Source organism: Cherax quadricarinatus, chromosome 64 (genome assembly GCF_038502225.1).
Source record: "Cherax quadricarinatus isolate ZL_2023a chromosome 64, ASM3850222v1, whole genome shotgun sequence".
NCBI lineage: Eukaryota > Metazoa > Arthropoda > Malacostraca > Decapoda > Parastacidae > Cherax > Cherax quadricarinatus.
In genome coordinates, this window is record NC_091355.1 from 5,744,390 (window position 1) to 5,761,198 (window position 16,809).

At 37.9% G+C, this 16,809-nt stretch overlaps 1 protein-coding gene across 3 annotated transcripts in view; it reads right to left on the reverse strand.

The window, feature by feature from the left end:
- Positions 1-2,000: 2,000 nt before the first annotated feature.
- The window catches only part of LOC128699980 (kinesin-like protein KIF23), a 52,670-nt gene continuing 37,861 nt past the window's right edge, over positions 2,001-16,809 (reverse strand). For 2 of the 3 annotated variants that reach the window (XM_053792839.1, XM_053792840.2), the window contains exons 14-17: positions 14,677-14,871; positions 12,634-12,714; positions 8,672-8,830; positions 2,001-2,379 (exon numbers count right to left, since the gene is read on the reverse strand). In XM_053792839.1, coding sequence (XP_053648814.1) covers positions 2,161-2,379; positions 8,672-8,830; positions 12,634-12,714; positions 14,677-14,871 — 654 coding nt within the window. In that variant the 3' untranslated portion in view covers positions 2,001-2,160. The remainder of the gene's footprint in view (positions 2,380-8,671; positions 8,831-12,633; positions 12,715-14,676; positions 14,872-16,809) is intronic. The other variant, XM_053792841.1, reaches the window with a different exon arrangement.

The window sequence follows — 16,809 nt, forward strand, 5'->3', positions numbered from 1 at the left end:
AATGATTAGAGAATAGTGAAACCCATACAAGGTTTAAAATCAGACGTGATGAAGCCTATGTCAGTTAGTTGAAAGTCATGAGGCAAAGCTAAGAGCTAGATCTCATGACCTGCAAATTCAAACAGATAATAAGAGAAACAACATGAATGGTTGTTATAGACAACTATTATATTTTATACAATTACTTGCAGAATCTATGAGGCAAATATGTAATTAAGCAAGAAAATTATCCATTCGACCTCCCAACTTGTGACGCTGTTAATAAACCATACCACAGGTGAGGACTGAACTCGTGGAGAGTGAGTTGTAAAACTACAGGCCAATGTGTAAGCCCATGGTATGGTTTGTTTGCAATCATGTCATTATGATTTCATAATTCACACTGTTAATAACTTTTGGCTTAATATTAAATTTCCACAGTTTTTAACAGCCTTCATACTTCATCAAATTTTGGCCAGTGAGCTGTTATCCATGTAACCCAGTCCACGTGTTCTAAAAAATCAATTAAGTCACACACTCCAGAAAATACATGTTCTAACCAGATTCATTTCATAATAATTTAAGATTGTAAAATTTGCTGCCTGTGTCATCATTTGTGGTTGTCTCAGACTCCCTTAGTGCTTTACAGGCTATACAGAAATTTGATACACCTCGCCCCTTAGTCCTCCGTATCCAACTTTGGCTACGCTGCATCTTTACCAAGCATAAAGATATTGTTTTTTGTTGGGTCCTTGGTCATGTTGACGTACAGGGCAATGAACAGGCAGACACTGCTGCACGGTCAGCAGTACATGACCTACCAGTTTCATATAGAGGTATTCCATTTACGGACTATTTTGCTGCAATATCTTCCCACCTTCACACCCGTTGGCAACAACGTTGGTCTGTTGTGCTCGGCAACAAACTTCAATCTATTAAACCGAGTATAGGTTACTGGCCGTCTTATCACCAGTGTCGAGGTTGGGAGACTACTCTCTCCCGTCTTCGCATTGGCCATACTCGTCTTACTCATGGATATCTCATGGAGAGGCACCCTGCTCCTCTGTGAGAATTGCCAAGCTCCATTATCAGTCAGCCACATTCTGTTGGACTGCCCACTTTATCAACGAGCACGCAGAATTTACCTCCGTCGTCGTCTTCGCCCCGCTGCTCTCTTTACCTTCCCTTCTCGCTGATGGACCCACCTTTCATCCGGACTCTCTCATTGACTTTTTGACAACAACTGACTGACTTCACAAATTCTGATACCTTCAGCCCTTTCTACTTCAATCTCTTGCTACCCTCTACCCCCCATACTATCCCCTGCCCCGCTGTTTTCTGTAACCTACTGATCATCCCTCCTCCCTTCTGCCACCCAATACCCTCGCTTCCTTCCCTACCCTGCAGCGCTGTATAGCCCTTGTGGCTTAGCGCTTCTTTTTGATTATAATAATAATGTAAAATTTGCTATACAGCTTCTGGTAAAAACACTGACCTGATAAAACTGTAAACCATGCATAAGGATCTGCAAGAAAATTGCTTTATAAGTATAATTAGATTTTATTTAAAAGAATTACTTCATAGTTACAAAATTACACTAAAAAATAACTTCTATTTCTAAATTTTAAAAAGCAGTCTAAATTCTAGCATGAACAACTGCCAATAGGAAAATCAAGATAAAAAACAATAGAAAGATTCTTTTTAACCTAGAATACAAATTTTGTGAAATATAGAAATAAAAGTATATTTAAAAGTAATAAGTATATGTTGCCAACATCAAGTAACTATAAAGACTATTGAGCATTAAAATTACTTTTGGCATTTTACAAATTTAAAATTCTGGCAAGTTAAGAGAAAAATAAAACCAACTTAACTTTCTTAATATAAAAACAAAATATCTACAAGATCCATTACAAAAAATTATATATACAAAGAAATTCTACATGTTAGTTATGCTTTTATTGTTTTAAAAATTAAACTAATCAGTGGTTATGTAATTAAGCATTAAAGTCTGCTTCACCTTAACTTTTAGGTACGTATCTCCTATACCAGCAACGAGTAGAACAGGAAGTCTTAAAGATACTCTACACAGCACCTGTGAAGAAAACTCTTAGCAGCTCTTTGTAAAATCTGAAGATACTCTCACTCGGGTGGGCTAAGAATACCCCCAAATACCTACACTTAAAACCTAGATCTCTTATTTAAGCCAAACTGTCGAGACGCTGCGTGGCCCTGAATGCCAACAGCACATCGATCCTGGATTGTTGAAACGTCTACTTTTGGTGTGCCACCCGAAGATCGCTTACGGGAGGGAACAGCAAGTGGGTCGCACTGTCTCAGAATTTCCACATCTTGAAACACAACTTGTGAGCCACCTCCAACAGTTGGAAGCACATCACCCTGACAAATAAATTATACATTATATAGAAAATATAGATACAGCACTATACTGTATATAAAATTAAGACCAACAAAAAACAGGTTCTTCAAGATACATATTTAAAAATATTAGAAAAAATGAGTATCAAATTATCTACACTGACAAACATTCATAAAAAAAGATGGAGAAAATGAAGAATAGGAGAATGCAAGGACAACACTGGACTTGGGCATGAAAGATCCAACCAGTGACATCTTGCTAAATAGAAAGTATTGGTTGCCATTTTTTTAAACATACTAGCTGTCTCCCAATGAGGTTGGGTGACCCAAAAACAAAACACTTTCACCATCACTCACTCAACTGTTCACACATGCCTGCTGACTACCCAAGCCCATTGTATACAAAACCTCTTGAACCCCTTTCCCTTCAACCTTTTCCAGGGTGACTCCTACCCCTCCTCCTTTCCATTACAAATTATACACCCTCCATTTTGCTCTATCCTCTCTAAATGTCCAAACCACCTCCACATCCCCTCAATATCCTCAGCTCTCTGGATAATACTTTCGTAATCCTGTACCCCCTATCTTCAAAACTACGAATTCTCTGCATAATATTCACACTACACGTTGCCCTCAAGCATGACATCTTCACTGCCTGCTACCTCCTCCTTGCTGCAATATTTAAAACTCATGCTTCACACCCACATAGGAGTGTTGGTATCACTATAGTCTGATACATTCCCATCTCTCATACATATCTTAATCGGAGCCTCACTATCCTCATAAAAACTGCTTTAAGTAACCTACAACCTATTCCATATATTTGCAACATCTGCCACATTGCTTCCCTATCCACCCTATCATATGCTGCCAATATTTAAACATTTCAAGCATTTGAAAGAGGTTTACTCTAATGGAACTTTCATAGCAACAGATAAGCAGGTTGACATACTAGCTGAGAGGACAAAAAGCAATAAACAATTAGGTAAATCAGATGAATGAAAATTAGCAATGCATAAAAATATAAAAAACTGAAGTTTAATAATGTATGAAAAGCTACTCTGAGTCCAGTGAACCACTTATGAATAACCTGTCTAAATACCTCAATCACTAGTATTTTATTTACTCTTCAATCCCTTTTTGCTAAGTCTACCAAATTTTCATCATGCCTTTCTTCTTCTTCATTCTATCATCCATTCCTACTGATGGCTCTGAATGCCAGTTGTAACATCCTGAGGGAGAGCAAACACATGAAAGTGGCAGTCCATGTGGTACACTGACACTTCCACAGAAAAGTCCTCACATTTCAAAATGTTACATCAGGAAATCCTACCATCAGAACCCAAATTTACAGCCCATTCTAGCTGGACTAATAATGCTCATACTCTGATCTCCAAACAGAAGTTTGGTGATGATATCAAACCAATGAGATTCTTCATATTTAAAATTGAACAAGATTTCTTTTTCTGACTACCAGAGAAGAGTAGGAGAACCTTAATATTGCAAACCCTTCATATAACTCCTTCCAGGACAGGTCGCTGAACAACTGGTAACAGGTATCAGGTCAAAGATTTTGAAGAGGATCATTTAAGACCATCTAAGCTAGTCAATATGCCCTTAGTCTCTCTCTCTCACTATCCTATCAAAACTTGTCTTTAGAAAACTTCCAAACCTAGTGACTTAATAGAGATTCCTCTGGTTTCCTGAGAGTGGGTCCTTTGGTCCCAATGCTGTATAGGACCCCTTTGTTTTGGGTTAAAAAAAAAGAAAAGCTCTCTGCTAGGATCAAGACTGGGTCTCCGGGTCAGAAATGCACATGACATCGGCCTTGACAGATATCCTATGCCCGAGTCTTTGCTGGAAAATGCCTAGTTTTGCTGATGAAAGGAAACAAAGAATCTGATGAAATGATTAGAAATCTTTCACTGGGACAGCACTGTATGACACTTGTGGGTTTAGCACTTATGATTGTAATAATAATAATACTAATAATAATAATAATTAAATTGGAGGAGTTTAAAGTTATTACATACTGTGGCCCTTTGATCGGCATTAGTTGATGTAAGTTATAAAATATTAATCATGATGTGCTTTAACTAATGATGACAAATGAAGTTCTTCTACCATATAAAGCAATTCCATAATCATGTTTAAAACATCTCCTGCAACAGACTGCAGTAATGTCTCTTGCTTCATCAAACAAAATTATTAGCTGAGATACCGATTAACATTCTCAGCGATGGCAGGATAACATACTTTATGCAACAATGTAGAGTACTTGCTTTTTTTTCAGCATCCCCTAGATTAAGCCTTAACAACTTTAGACTATATCCTCATGATGCAAGAATACAGGTAGTGATGCACGAGTAGATTTGGTTATTCTCTGAGGACTTGTGAGGGACTATGCCGATGATAATATTCTAAATAGCTCTTGTTCTTTTTTATTTCTTCTATTGTCCATGGGGAAGTGGAAAAGAATCTTTCCTCCGTAAGCCATGCGTGTCGTATGAGGCGACTAAAATGCCGGGAGCAATGGGCTAGTAACCCCTTCTCCTGTATACAATTACTAAAAAAGAGAAGAAGAAAAACTTTATAAAACTGGGTTGCTTAAATGTGCGTGGATGTAGTGCGGATGACAAGAAACAGATGATTGCTGATGTTATGAATGAAAAGAAGTTGGATGTCCTGGCCCTAAGCGAAACAAAGCTGAAGGGGGTAGGAGAGTTTCAGTGGGGGGAAATAAATGGGATAAAATCTGGAGTATCTGAGAGAGTTAGAGCAAAGGAAGGGGTAGCAGTAATGTTAAATGATCAGTTATGGAAGGAGAAAAGAGAATATGAATGTGTAAATTCAAGAATTATGTGGATTAAAGTAAAGGTTGGATGCGAGAAGTGGGTCATAATAAGCGTGTATGCACCTGGAGAAGAGAGGAATGCAGAGGAGAGAGAGAGATTTTGGGAGATGTTAAGTGAATGTATAGGAGCCTTTGAACCAAGTGAGAGAGTAATTGTGGTAGGGGACTTGAATGCTAAAGTAGGAGAAACTTTTAGAGAGGGTGTGGTAGGTAAGTTTGGGGTGCCAGGTGTAAATGATAATGGGAGCCCTTTGATTGAACTTTGTATAGAAAGGGGTTTAGTTATAGGTAATACATATTTTAAGAAAAAGAGGATAAATAAGTATACACGATATGATGTAGGGCGAAATGACAGTAGTTTGTTGGATTATGTATTGGTAGATAAAAGACTGTTGAGTAGACTTCAGGATGTACATGTTTATAGAGGGGCCACAGATATATCAGATCACTTTCTAGTTGTAGCTACACTGAGAGTAAAAGGTAGATGGGATACAAGGAGAATAGAAGCATCCGGGAAGAGAGAGGTGAAGGTTTATAAACTAAAAGAGGAGGCAGTTAGGGTAAGATATAAACAGCTATTGGAGGATAGATGGGCTAATGAGAGCATAGGCAATGGGGTCGAAGAGGTATGGGGTAGGTTTAAAAATGTAGTGTTAGAGTGTTCAGCAGAAGTTTGTGGTTACAGGAAAGTGGGTGCAGGAGGGAAGAGGAGCGAATGGTGGAATGATGATGTAAAGAGAGTAGTAAGGGAGAAAAAGTTAGCATATGACAAGTTTTTACAAAGTAGAAGTGATGCAAGGAGGGAAGAGTATATGGAGAAAAAGAGAGAAGTTAAGAGAGTGGTGAAGCAATGTAAAAAGAGAGCAAATGAGAGAGTGGGTGAGATGTTATCAACAAATTTTGTTGAAAATAAGAAAAAGTTTTGGAGTGAGATTAACAAGTTAAGAAAGCCTAGAGAACAAATGGATTTGTCAGTTAAAAATAGGAGAGGAGAGTTATTAAATGGAGAGTTAGAGGTATTGGGAAGATGGAAGGAATATTTTGAGGAATTGTTAAATGTTGATGAAGATAGGGAAGCTGTGATTTCGTGTATAGGGCAAGGAGGAATAACATCTTGTAGGAGTGAGGAAGAGCCAGTTGTGAGTGTGGGGGAAGTTCGTGAGGCAGTAGGTAAAATGAAAGGGGGTAAAGCAGCCGGGATTGATGGGATAAAGATAGAAATGTTAAAAGCAGGTGGGGATATAGTTTTGGAGTGGTTGGTGCAATTATTTAATAAATGTATGGAAGAGGGTAAGGTACCTAGGGATTGGCAGAGAGCATGCATAGTTCCTTTGTATAAAGGCAAAGGGGATAAAAGAGAGTGCAAAAATTATAGGGGGATAAGTCTGTTGAGTGTACCTGGTAAAGTGTATGGTAGAGTTATAATTGAAAGAATTAAGAGTAAGACGGAGAATAGGATAGCAGATGAACAAGGAGGCTTTAGGAAAGGTAGGGGGTGTGTGGACCAGGTGTTTACAGTGAAACATATAAGTGAACAGTATTTAGATAAGGCTAAAGAGGTCTTTGTGGCATTTATGGATTTGGAAAAGGCGTATGACAGGGTGGATAGGGGGGCAATGTGGCAGATGCTGCAAGTGTATGGTGTAGGAGGTAGGTTACTGAAAGCAGTGAAGAGTTTTTACGAGGATAGTGAGGCTCAAGTTAGAGTATGTAGGAAAGAGGGAAATTTTTTCCCAGTAAAAGTAGGCCTTAGACAAGGATGTGTGATGTCACCGTGGTTGTTTAATATATTTATAGATGGGGTTGTAAGAGAAGTAAATGCGAGGGTCTTGGCAAGAGGCGTGGAGTTAAAAGATAAAGAATCACACACAAAGTGGGAGTTGTCACAGCTGCTCTTTGCTGATGACACTGTGCTCTTGGGAGATTCTGAAGAGAAGTTGCAGAGATTGGTGGATGAATTTGGTAGGGTGTGCAAAAGAAGAAAATTAAAGGTGAATACAGGAAAGAGTAAGGTTATGAGGATAACAAAAAGATTAGGTGATGAAAGATTGAATATCAGATTGGAGGGAGAGAGTATGGAGGAGGTGAACGTATTCAGATATTTGGGAGTGGACGTGTCAGCGGATGGGTCTATGAAAGATGAGGTGAATCATAGAATTGATGAGGGAAAAAGAGTGAGTGGTGCACTTAGGAGTCTGTGGAGACAAAGAACTTTGTCCTTGGAGGCAAAGAGGGAAATGTATGAGAGTATAGTTTTACCAACGCTCTTATATGGGTGTGAAGCGTGGGTGATGAATGTTGCAGCGAGGAGAAGGCTGGAGGCAGTGGAGATGTCATGTCTGAGGGCAATGTGTGGTGTGAATATAATGCAGAGAATTCGTAGTTTGGAAGTTAGGAGGAGGTGCGGGATTACCAAAACTGTTGTCCAGAGGGCTGAGGAAGGGTTGTTGAGGTGGTTCGGACATGTAGAGAGAATGGAGCGAAACAGAATGACTTCAAGAGTGTATCAGTCTGTAGTGGAAGGAAGGCGGGGTAGGGGTCGGCCTAGGAAGGGTTGGAGGGAGGGGGTAAAGGAGGTTTTGTGTGCGAGGGGCTTGGACTTCCAGCAGGCATGCGTGAGCGTGTTTGATAGGAGTGAATGGAGACAAATGGTTTTTAATACTTGACGTGTTGTTGGAGTGTGAGCAAAGTAACATTTATGAAGGGATTCAGGGAAACCGGCAGGCCGGACTTGAGTCCTGGAGATGGGAAGTACAGTGCCTGCACTCTGAAGGAGGGGTGTTAATGTTGCAGTTTAAAAACTGTAGTGTAAAGCACCCTTCTGGCAAGACAGTGATGGAGTGAATGATGGTGAGAGTTTTTCTTTTTCGGGCCACCCTGCCTTGGTGGGAATCGGCCGGTGTGATAATAAAAAAAATAATAAAAAATAATATTCTTTAAGGCACTTGTGCTCTTATTGAGTGTGCCTCTGTGTTCACCTCTTTCAGGGTTGGGAAAATAGCAACTCTAGAAAATAAAATTCTTTCACTGCCCTCACGGTCAATATGCAGCACAGTATACAAAACAATAATGGTGCCACAAGCACACTGTTAATGTGTGTAAACATCAGGGAACCATGACTTTTCAACCTTTCACCAGTATATACAGTACAGGAAATATAGCAGAAATAAAGGTACAAGTTTTCAAGAGGAAACTTGTCATGCTGAATCTGTTAGGTTGGAAGGCTGGCAAGCCATAAGCAACAATAGTCTGGCTGCTCATGAAGTCACCAGAGAAGCATGGCTTCAAGCTGGGCTGTGATTTGTAGAAGTCAAAGCTAAATTAATCACAGCTACCAGTAAACTTACCTATCAAACATATTAACTTTCTATACAAGAACGTCAAGAGGGTTTTGCATGCATATGAACAAACTTTTAAGCTCTACATTGGCATGCACATTTTACTACCCAAGTCTACTACCTTATACAACTTTGTTTCAAGTTCCCCCTCAGAATCCTGCTGCTGACTTGTCAAGCAATACCGTGAGACACGACCTTCTGTTAAATCGCCACTACGTAGACAAGTGACCGATTTTCGTCTTGGCAATGCTGGCTGAAGTACTGTTCCAGTCGGTACCTCCTGTTATTGTATCACAGTAAAATAAGCAATCTATTCAACCGACAAATAAAAACTTACTGCTCCATTATCTGCTTATGCGCTAATCAACCTCTTCTCTATACTCTCTCTCATTTTGCCATTTTAATTATTCATCTAGCTACCAATCAGGTACCAATCATATGTAGCTTACCTCTTGCAATCTTATCAACTATTACATGTTCTATAAATACACAATAGAATGAATAACTAAAGTGCAATGAACACTTGTCAGTGCTCAATAATAACTCACTTGGAGACACAAACTCAGGAGTTTAATTGATCTGTATATTTCAACCCCCTTGTGGGATCCTCTTCAGCAGAAGAGGATCCCAGAAGGGGGTCAAAATATGCAGATCAATTAATCTCCCAAGTTTCTGTCTGCATGTGGGTTATTATTGAACAAAGAATGCTTACTATCAGCCACTTTTTTTTTAAATTTGGCATCTCCCAATGATGTTGGGTGACACAGGAAACACATTTACCATCTTCCAATCGATAACTGTCTTTCTAGATTTTTTTTAAACACACCAGCCATCTTCCACCAAGGCAAAACTATCTACATATTTTCATAGACGAGCGATTATTTGTACCAAACAGGCAAGAGCAAGCTTTAGAATGGCCTAGCCAAAATCAGACATAGCCAGCTAAGAAAGGTTTATTAACCCTTTGGGGGTCGACAGGTCCTCTCAGAGACTTGTTCTCAGGGTTGGCCAAATTTCAAAAAAAAAAAAAAAAAAAAAAATTATTTTTTCTTATGAAAAGATAGAGAATTTTTTCCTGATCATAATGACACCAAAAGTATGAAATATGATGGAATACTTACGGAATTATGTTCTCGCGAAGTTAGCGGTCTCGACGATGTTTACGCATCGGCGATTTTGCCCACTTTGAGCCCTATTTTCGGCCAATTCCAGTGTACTAGTTGACAAAAATCATAACTATTTCGCTAGAACTCCATTTTTTCTATCGAATGAGTACAAGAAACCACCCATTTACCGATTTCAACTATCCAATACAGTGGTCAGAATTTAGCAATTTTGCCAATTTCACACAAATTTCAAAAGATGCCAATTTCCGAACAGGGTCCAGAATAAACAAGAAAGACATTCCTGGCACTAAAATAACAAGTGCTCTGTTCGTTAGTCACATCCCCAGGCCCCTCTTATATTTCTTTGGCTTTCCACTTTGAATTTTTATTCTTACAAAAAAAATAATATTTACTGTTATGCAGACTACTGCATTAGTGTAGAAATGGTATAAATAATATCAGCGCACTTGTGAAAGAATATTAGACTCACCAGTTGACGTGTATTGGACGCTTGGCATGATTTGTTTACTTTTGAACTTCGGTAAAAATCGAACATTTCTGCTACTTTGAGCTCAATTTCAAGGTACTTTTCATTGTAAAACCAGTCAAAATCATCTCAATTTCTGTAAAATGTCTTCCATTCTATAAAATGAGACCAAGAAAACTAGAATACAACAATAAATACCATACGAAAATACAGTGCAAAGTCGCTGTTTTAATCCAAAAACACGGTCAAAGTTTTTTTTTTCTCATTACGCACTGTGTGCTGCAGGATTTTTTTTATACTGCGCACACTAACCACATAGACCCATTCTTACATATGTAGGCCTACCAGCTTTCTCTCACTAGAGTTGAGGGCGCTAAAATTTAGGCGTACTAGTACGTCAAAAACCCTGGGTCGTAAGATGTACTAGTACGTCCAAACCCCCCAAAGGGTTAAACTGCTACTGTAGATATTCAATCAATTTGTTTGTATGTACTTTACAAAAGAAGCTCACTGTTGAGCAAAACATCAAAATTCAAGTTTGTCGTGCACCTGTGAGATTTAAGGTGTTGCAAAACTTTTACTATCTAAACCTTTATAACGTTTTATCCTGTTCCACCAAACTATCTCTGTTCATGGGGTACTCTTACTGAAGCAATATTATTATATATTTTTTATTAACACATCAGCCATTTCCCACCAAGGCAGGGTGACCCAAAAAAGAAGAAACATTTTCATCATCATTCACTCCATCAGTATAGCCAGAGGCGTGCCTACACTACAGTTATTAAAACTTTAACTTATCAACACTCCCTCCTGTACTTCCCACCAGGACTCAAATCCGGCCCGCTGGTTTCCCTGAATTCCTTCATAAATGTTACCTTGCTCACACTCCAACAGCTATATTATTTAATGCTATTAATCATGAAGATTATTTAGGTGAAAGGATAATTCAATGTGCTGTTGTTTCTGTTTGATAACTATCCAATGTGCTGTTGTTTCTGTTTGATAACTCAAAGGTAAATTTCTAGTTCATTAATATGACAATCAGCATTACATAATCACACTGTAAAAAAGCTGGTTTAAATATATAATGATGATAATGTGTACAGGTAAATAAATATACTGCAACAGTGTATATAAAAAGCAGGTACAATTTATTGCAGCACAGTGTGTAATGAGAAAAAAACTTTGACCGTGTTTTTGGATTAAAACAGCGACTTTGCACTGTATTTTCATATGGTATTTATTGTTGTATTCTAGTTTTCCTGGTCTCATTTTATAGAATGAAAGACATATTACAGAAATTGAGATGATTTTGACTGGTTTTACAATGAAAAGTACCTTGAAATTGAGCTCGAAGTAGCAGAAATGTTCGATTTTAACCAAAATTCAAAAGTAAACAAATCATGCCAAGCATCCAATACACATCAACTGGTGAGTCTAATATTCTTTCACAAGTGCGCCGATATTATTTACACCATTTCTACACTAATGCAGTAGTCTGCATAACAGTAAATCTTCTATTTTTGTGAGAATAAAAATTCAAAGTGGAAAGCAAAAGAATGTAAGAGGGGCGTGGGGACGTGGCTAATGAACAGAGGAAATGTTATTTTAGTGCCAGGAATGTCTTTCTTGTTTATTCTGGACCCTATTTGGAAATTGGCATCTTTTGAAATTTGTGTGAAATTGGCAAAATTGCTAAATTCTGACCACTGTATTGGATAGTTGAAATCGGTAAATGGGTGGTTTCTTGTACTCATTCGATAGAAAAAAATGGAGTTCTAGTGAAATAGTTATGATTTTTGTCAACTAGTACACTGGAATTGGCCGAAAATAGGGCTCAAAGTGGGCAAAATCGCCGATGCGTAAACATCGTCGAGACCACTAACTTCGCGAGAGCATAATTCCGTAAGTTTTCCATCAAATTTCATACTTTTGGTGTCATTATGATCAGGAAAAGATTCTCTATCTTTTCATAAGAAAAAAAATTTTTTTTTTTTTCTTTAAATTTGGGCGACCATGAGAACAAGTCTGGGAGAGGGCCAGGGGACCCTGAAAGGGTTAAGAATAAAAAAAAAGGGAGGGGGCCTCAAGTATCAAGGTTAACACTGGCTGATCATGAAGTCACCAGAGAAGCATGGCTTCAAGCTGGGTTGTGATTTGTAGCATTCTTGAGATAGTCCCCTGTGATATTCAGTAGCCTCTTAACCAACCTTAGCTGTTAGGATATATATACAGTGGACCCTCGAATTTAGTAGTGCCTTTTCTGTATGCAAAACTATTTTTATTATCTATAAAATGCATGTTTTGTTAATATTTCCCATAGGAAATAATGTAAATCCAATTAAACCATTCCAGACACCCAAAAATATTAAACAATACATTTTATAGATAAAAATAGTTTTGCATACAGAAAAGGCACTACTAAATTTGAGGGTCCACTGTATATATACATATATTTTTTTTTTTTTAAAGAAACAAAGTATGTACCTGCACAGGCCGATGATCAAGCCATTTTTCAGCACCTTGAGATCTTGACCTCCTGTGACGTAAGTTTACAACTCCAGAACTCTGAAATAATTGTGAAAGGTTTATCATATTTGGTAGAAAGCATCTTACTAAATATAAAGGATACAAGTATTGTTGAATAAGTACAGAATACTGTAGAGATTTTTCTACAATGTAGTTTCAGCTTCACAAATAATTGATACCATCTTCCACATCATTAACACAAAGTGTTATTCATAAAAGCTTGTATATTAATTTCCTCTGCAAAGACAGTGATTATATGTGAATGATGGTGGAAGTGATGAATGATGGTGAATGTTTCTTTTCTGGATCACCCTGCCTTGGTGGGAGACAACCACAATGGTTTTGTGGGCTAGGGGCTTGGATTTCCAGCAAGCGTGCATGAGCGTGTTAGATAGGAGTGAATGGAGGCGAATGATACTTGGGACCTGACGATCTGTTGGAGTGTGAGCAGAGTAATATTTAGTGAAGGGATTCAGGGAAACCGGTTATGTTCATATAGTCGGACTTGAGCCCTGGAAATGGGAAGTACAATGCCTGCACTTTAAAGGAGGGGTTTGGAATACTGGCAGTTTGGAGGGATATGTTGTGTATCTTTATATGTTTGTAGATGAATGGTTCAGAGAACCTACTTCCACATTGAACAAATGTGACACCACCTATGACTGCTGCACCTCTCCTGCCATACGGTTTATAAGCTGCTTCTCTGCTCATATGCCGTATTCTATTCAAGATTGATGGACTGAACACACCGACTCAAGGTTCAGGGACTGATTACCTCGTTCTCCTCCTGTTATTCCAGTTTCTCCTACGTATGGACTGATGAAGCCACTATGTGGCGAAACGTTTCCTCAATAAAGGTACCCAAGAGTTGCACATGTGTCTAATATATCAACATCTTTATACATATATGCTTCTAAGCTGTTGTATTCTGAGCACCTCTGCAAAAGCAGTGATAATGTGTGAGTGTGGTGAAAGTGTTGAATGATGATGAAAGTATTTTCTTTTTGGGGATTTTCTTTCTTTTTTGGGTCACCCTGCCTCGGTGGGAGACGGCCGACTTGTTGAAAAAAAAAAAAAATATCTCTGTCTTATTTGGAATCAATCTTGAATATGAAAACTTTGATGTAAAAATCAGGGGACATTCCCCCCCCTCTCCAACTTCAATTACACTTTCGGAAAACTGTTAACAATAGAGGGTACGCTGTTATCATGCACTCTTATTCATAAAATATACAAGCCATATTCTAAATAATCATTATTTAAACAAATTGCAAAGCACACAATTAAGGATATAAACAGCAAGAACTAATGTTGCAAATCCTCTGCTAATTTATCATGCTACAAAAAATCTGTAGGTAGTTTTAAATTTGTAACTACATAATTAAAGAAAGCTGAGACAAGAGGAGCCTAGGTGAGTACAGCAATTACTTGTGCAGCACTGATTTTTAAGTTCTAACATGCGTGTGTCTGCAGTTTTTTACCACTAAGGTAGAAAGACCCTAAAATCTGTACAAAATTAAAAAAAAAAATCAAAATATTCCATTACTAAAAAACAGATTAAAATGTATTGTACAATAATTATTTTTTTCAACACAGCGACCAACTCCCACCAAGGCAGGGTGACCCGAAAAAGAAAAAAATAATAAATAAATGTTTTACAAATTATATTTAGAGGAAAGCACTAGACTTTTAAGTTTTCAACCAAGGGGAAAGGGGGGTAGCTCCAATTAACTGGATCAAGTCCTTTACCAGCATCAAGACATCTTCCCTTTCTTGAAGGGACTTTCATACATCATTGTGCTACCAATTTGCTAACATAGCTTAACATATTACAAGTCCTACTACTGAGGACAACACCTGCCTGCTACTCTCAAGAACATCACAAAAGCTATGTAAATATGTCAACTGACTTATCTATGCACACAAATCTGAAGTCAGTGTCTTTACACAAAAAAATATGAGAGTCTTCCTAATACAGTATACCGGTTTTAAATTACTCACAAAAATATCAGATGTGTGGATGGCATTACTAGCTTCCAACTTTGGATCAGAATTTGATTTATTCTGGCTTCTGGTTGTTGGACGTATCTGGGAGATATCAGAATCCGACACAGACGGGCAGCTGACTTGAGTACTAGGATTACCATCTAAAAGGATTTCTTGCAGAGCCCGTACTTGTGTCTGGTATATTCTAGACTGTAAATTTCAATATTATATGAGTAATAAAGTAAATTAAGAGAAAGACTGATATTTTCTTGGGGAAAGAGATAAACTTGTAGGGGTCACACATGACTAGAATATATGCAAGTACTGCATACATTTCTTCTGTCAATTCATGCAGTCCTAGCATATGCATGCACTCTTTGTTCTATAAATACATATATACATACTCAAGCCTCCTTATCTACAGTACATCTAAATTTTTAAAATTCAAAGCACTTTCAAAATTCAATACTAACTTTAAAACATTTATTTGTGTCTTTCATATGTGAAACTTCAAAAAAAAAAAAAAAAATTACATCTTTTTTGTAGTCTTTATATGCTTCTCTAGAATTCATTATACATACCATCTATATACCAATCTCTGCAAGTATATACATACTTGCAGAGAAAATATAAAAAAAATCTTCCTTATATCTATAGTTATTTTAGTCCTATCAGTTCTTCATAACCCTACCCTCTGAGCTTCACAAAATAAATGTTTATGACTTTTAAATGCTCAAGCTTCTGCCTTTAAGAAAAAAAAATCCTTTCAATTCTTCCTCAGTGTCCTTTACATCACCATCCTTCCCAGATTTATATACCATAATCAACATAGTTTATATTGCTAAATGTAAAAAGAAAACTTAATGAAAGTATTTCTTCTTTTTCAGGTCACCCTACCTTAGTGGAAGACAGCAGGTGTGTTTCATACACAAAAAAAAAAAATGTTTTTCCATTTTTTGTGACCAAACTATCTGCATTCCTTTGACCCTGATTTTTTTTATGTTAATACATCAGCTATCTTCCACTGTGGCAGGGCAACACGAAAAAATGGAAGCACTGTCACTCATGCAGTCACTGTCGTGCCAGAAGTGAGAAGACATCACAGTTCAGATGCCCCTCCAAACTGCAATATTCTCACTCCTCCTACAGAGTGCAGGCTCTGTACTTCCCACATCCAGGATTCAAGTCTGGCTAACCAGCTTTCCTGAATATCTACAAAAATGTTATCTTGCTCGAACTTGAACAGCATGCTTCCAATCAATCCTAAGGCACTCACAAGTCTGTTAGATGCCCAAGCTCCTGGCATTCAAGACTTCCTTTACCCCCTGCCCTCAACCCTTTCCTTTGATAACCCTGACCCCTCCTTCCACCCCAACCTGATAACACTAGATAGGAAATAGTACTCAAAACATAACTCATCACAAGAAAAATTCATTAATCCCCTCCTGACCACCTGCTCTCATTCTAGTCAATGTAATATATCAAAGGCAGTTTAATTACATACCACATTTCCTCACACACACTCTAAATCTAAAATCTGAATTTGAGCTTACTTTGAATTAGAATAGTTACTGGTTGCCCCATGAACAGTAAAACCTCTCATTAACAAATTTCAGCAATCTCAGACAAAAAAAAAAATGCCCAAACATTGGAAGTTATTTTTTTAACATGCCAGCTGTCTCCCACCAAGGCAGGTGACCCAAAAAAAAAAGAAACACTCACCATCAGGCAAAAATGAGCAAAAGTCCATAACTCTAGATTTTGTTCATAGTGAAAGTGGCCAGTTGTCTTCCAGATAATCGGACCAAGTCCAATGACTCAGACATTTGTCCAGTACAGGCCACAGCAGCCACATTAGGGAGCATTGAAATTTTGGTCAAAGCTGCACTCTTCAGGCATTGTTCCTTATATACATCTTAGATTCAGTGCCAAATATGAAGGTGATTGGTTGAGGTTTAGCCTACAGCATTTGCATTTGAAATTTTTTAATAAGTCTGTATTACTGAGTAGCATAGCCCAGTGTTTTATGTACTGTATCTATGTACTCTGCAGTATTTATAAACATTAACTAACTTTCTCAGTGATTATGCTGGAGTTGCCACTGCTACCACCACCTTAATGGACTATGGCAATATCACCAAGAACGAC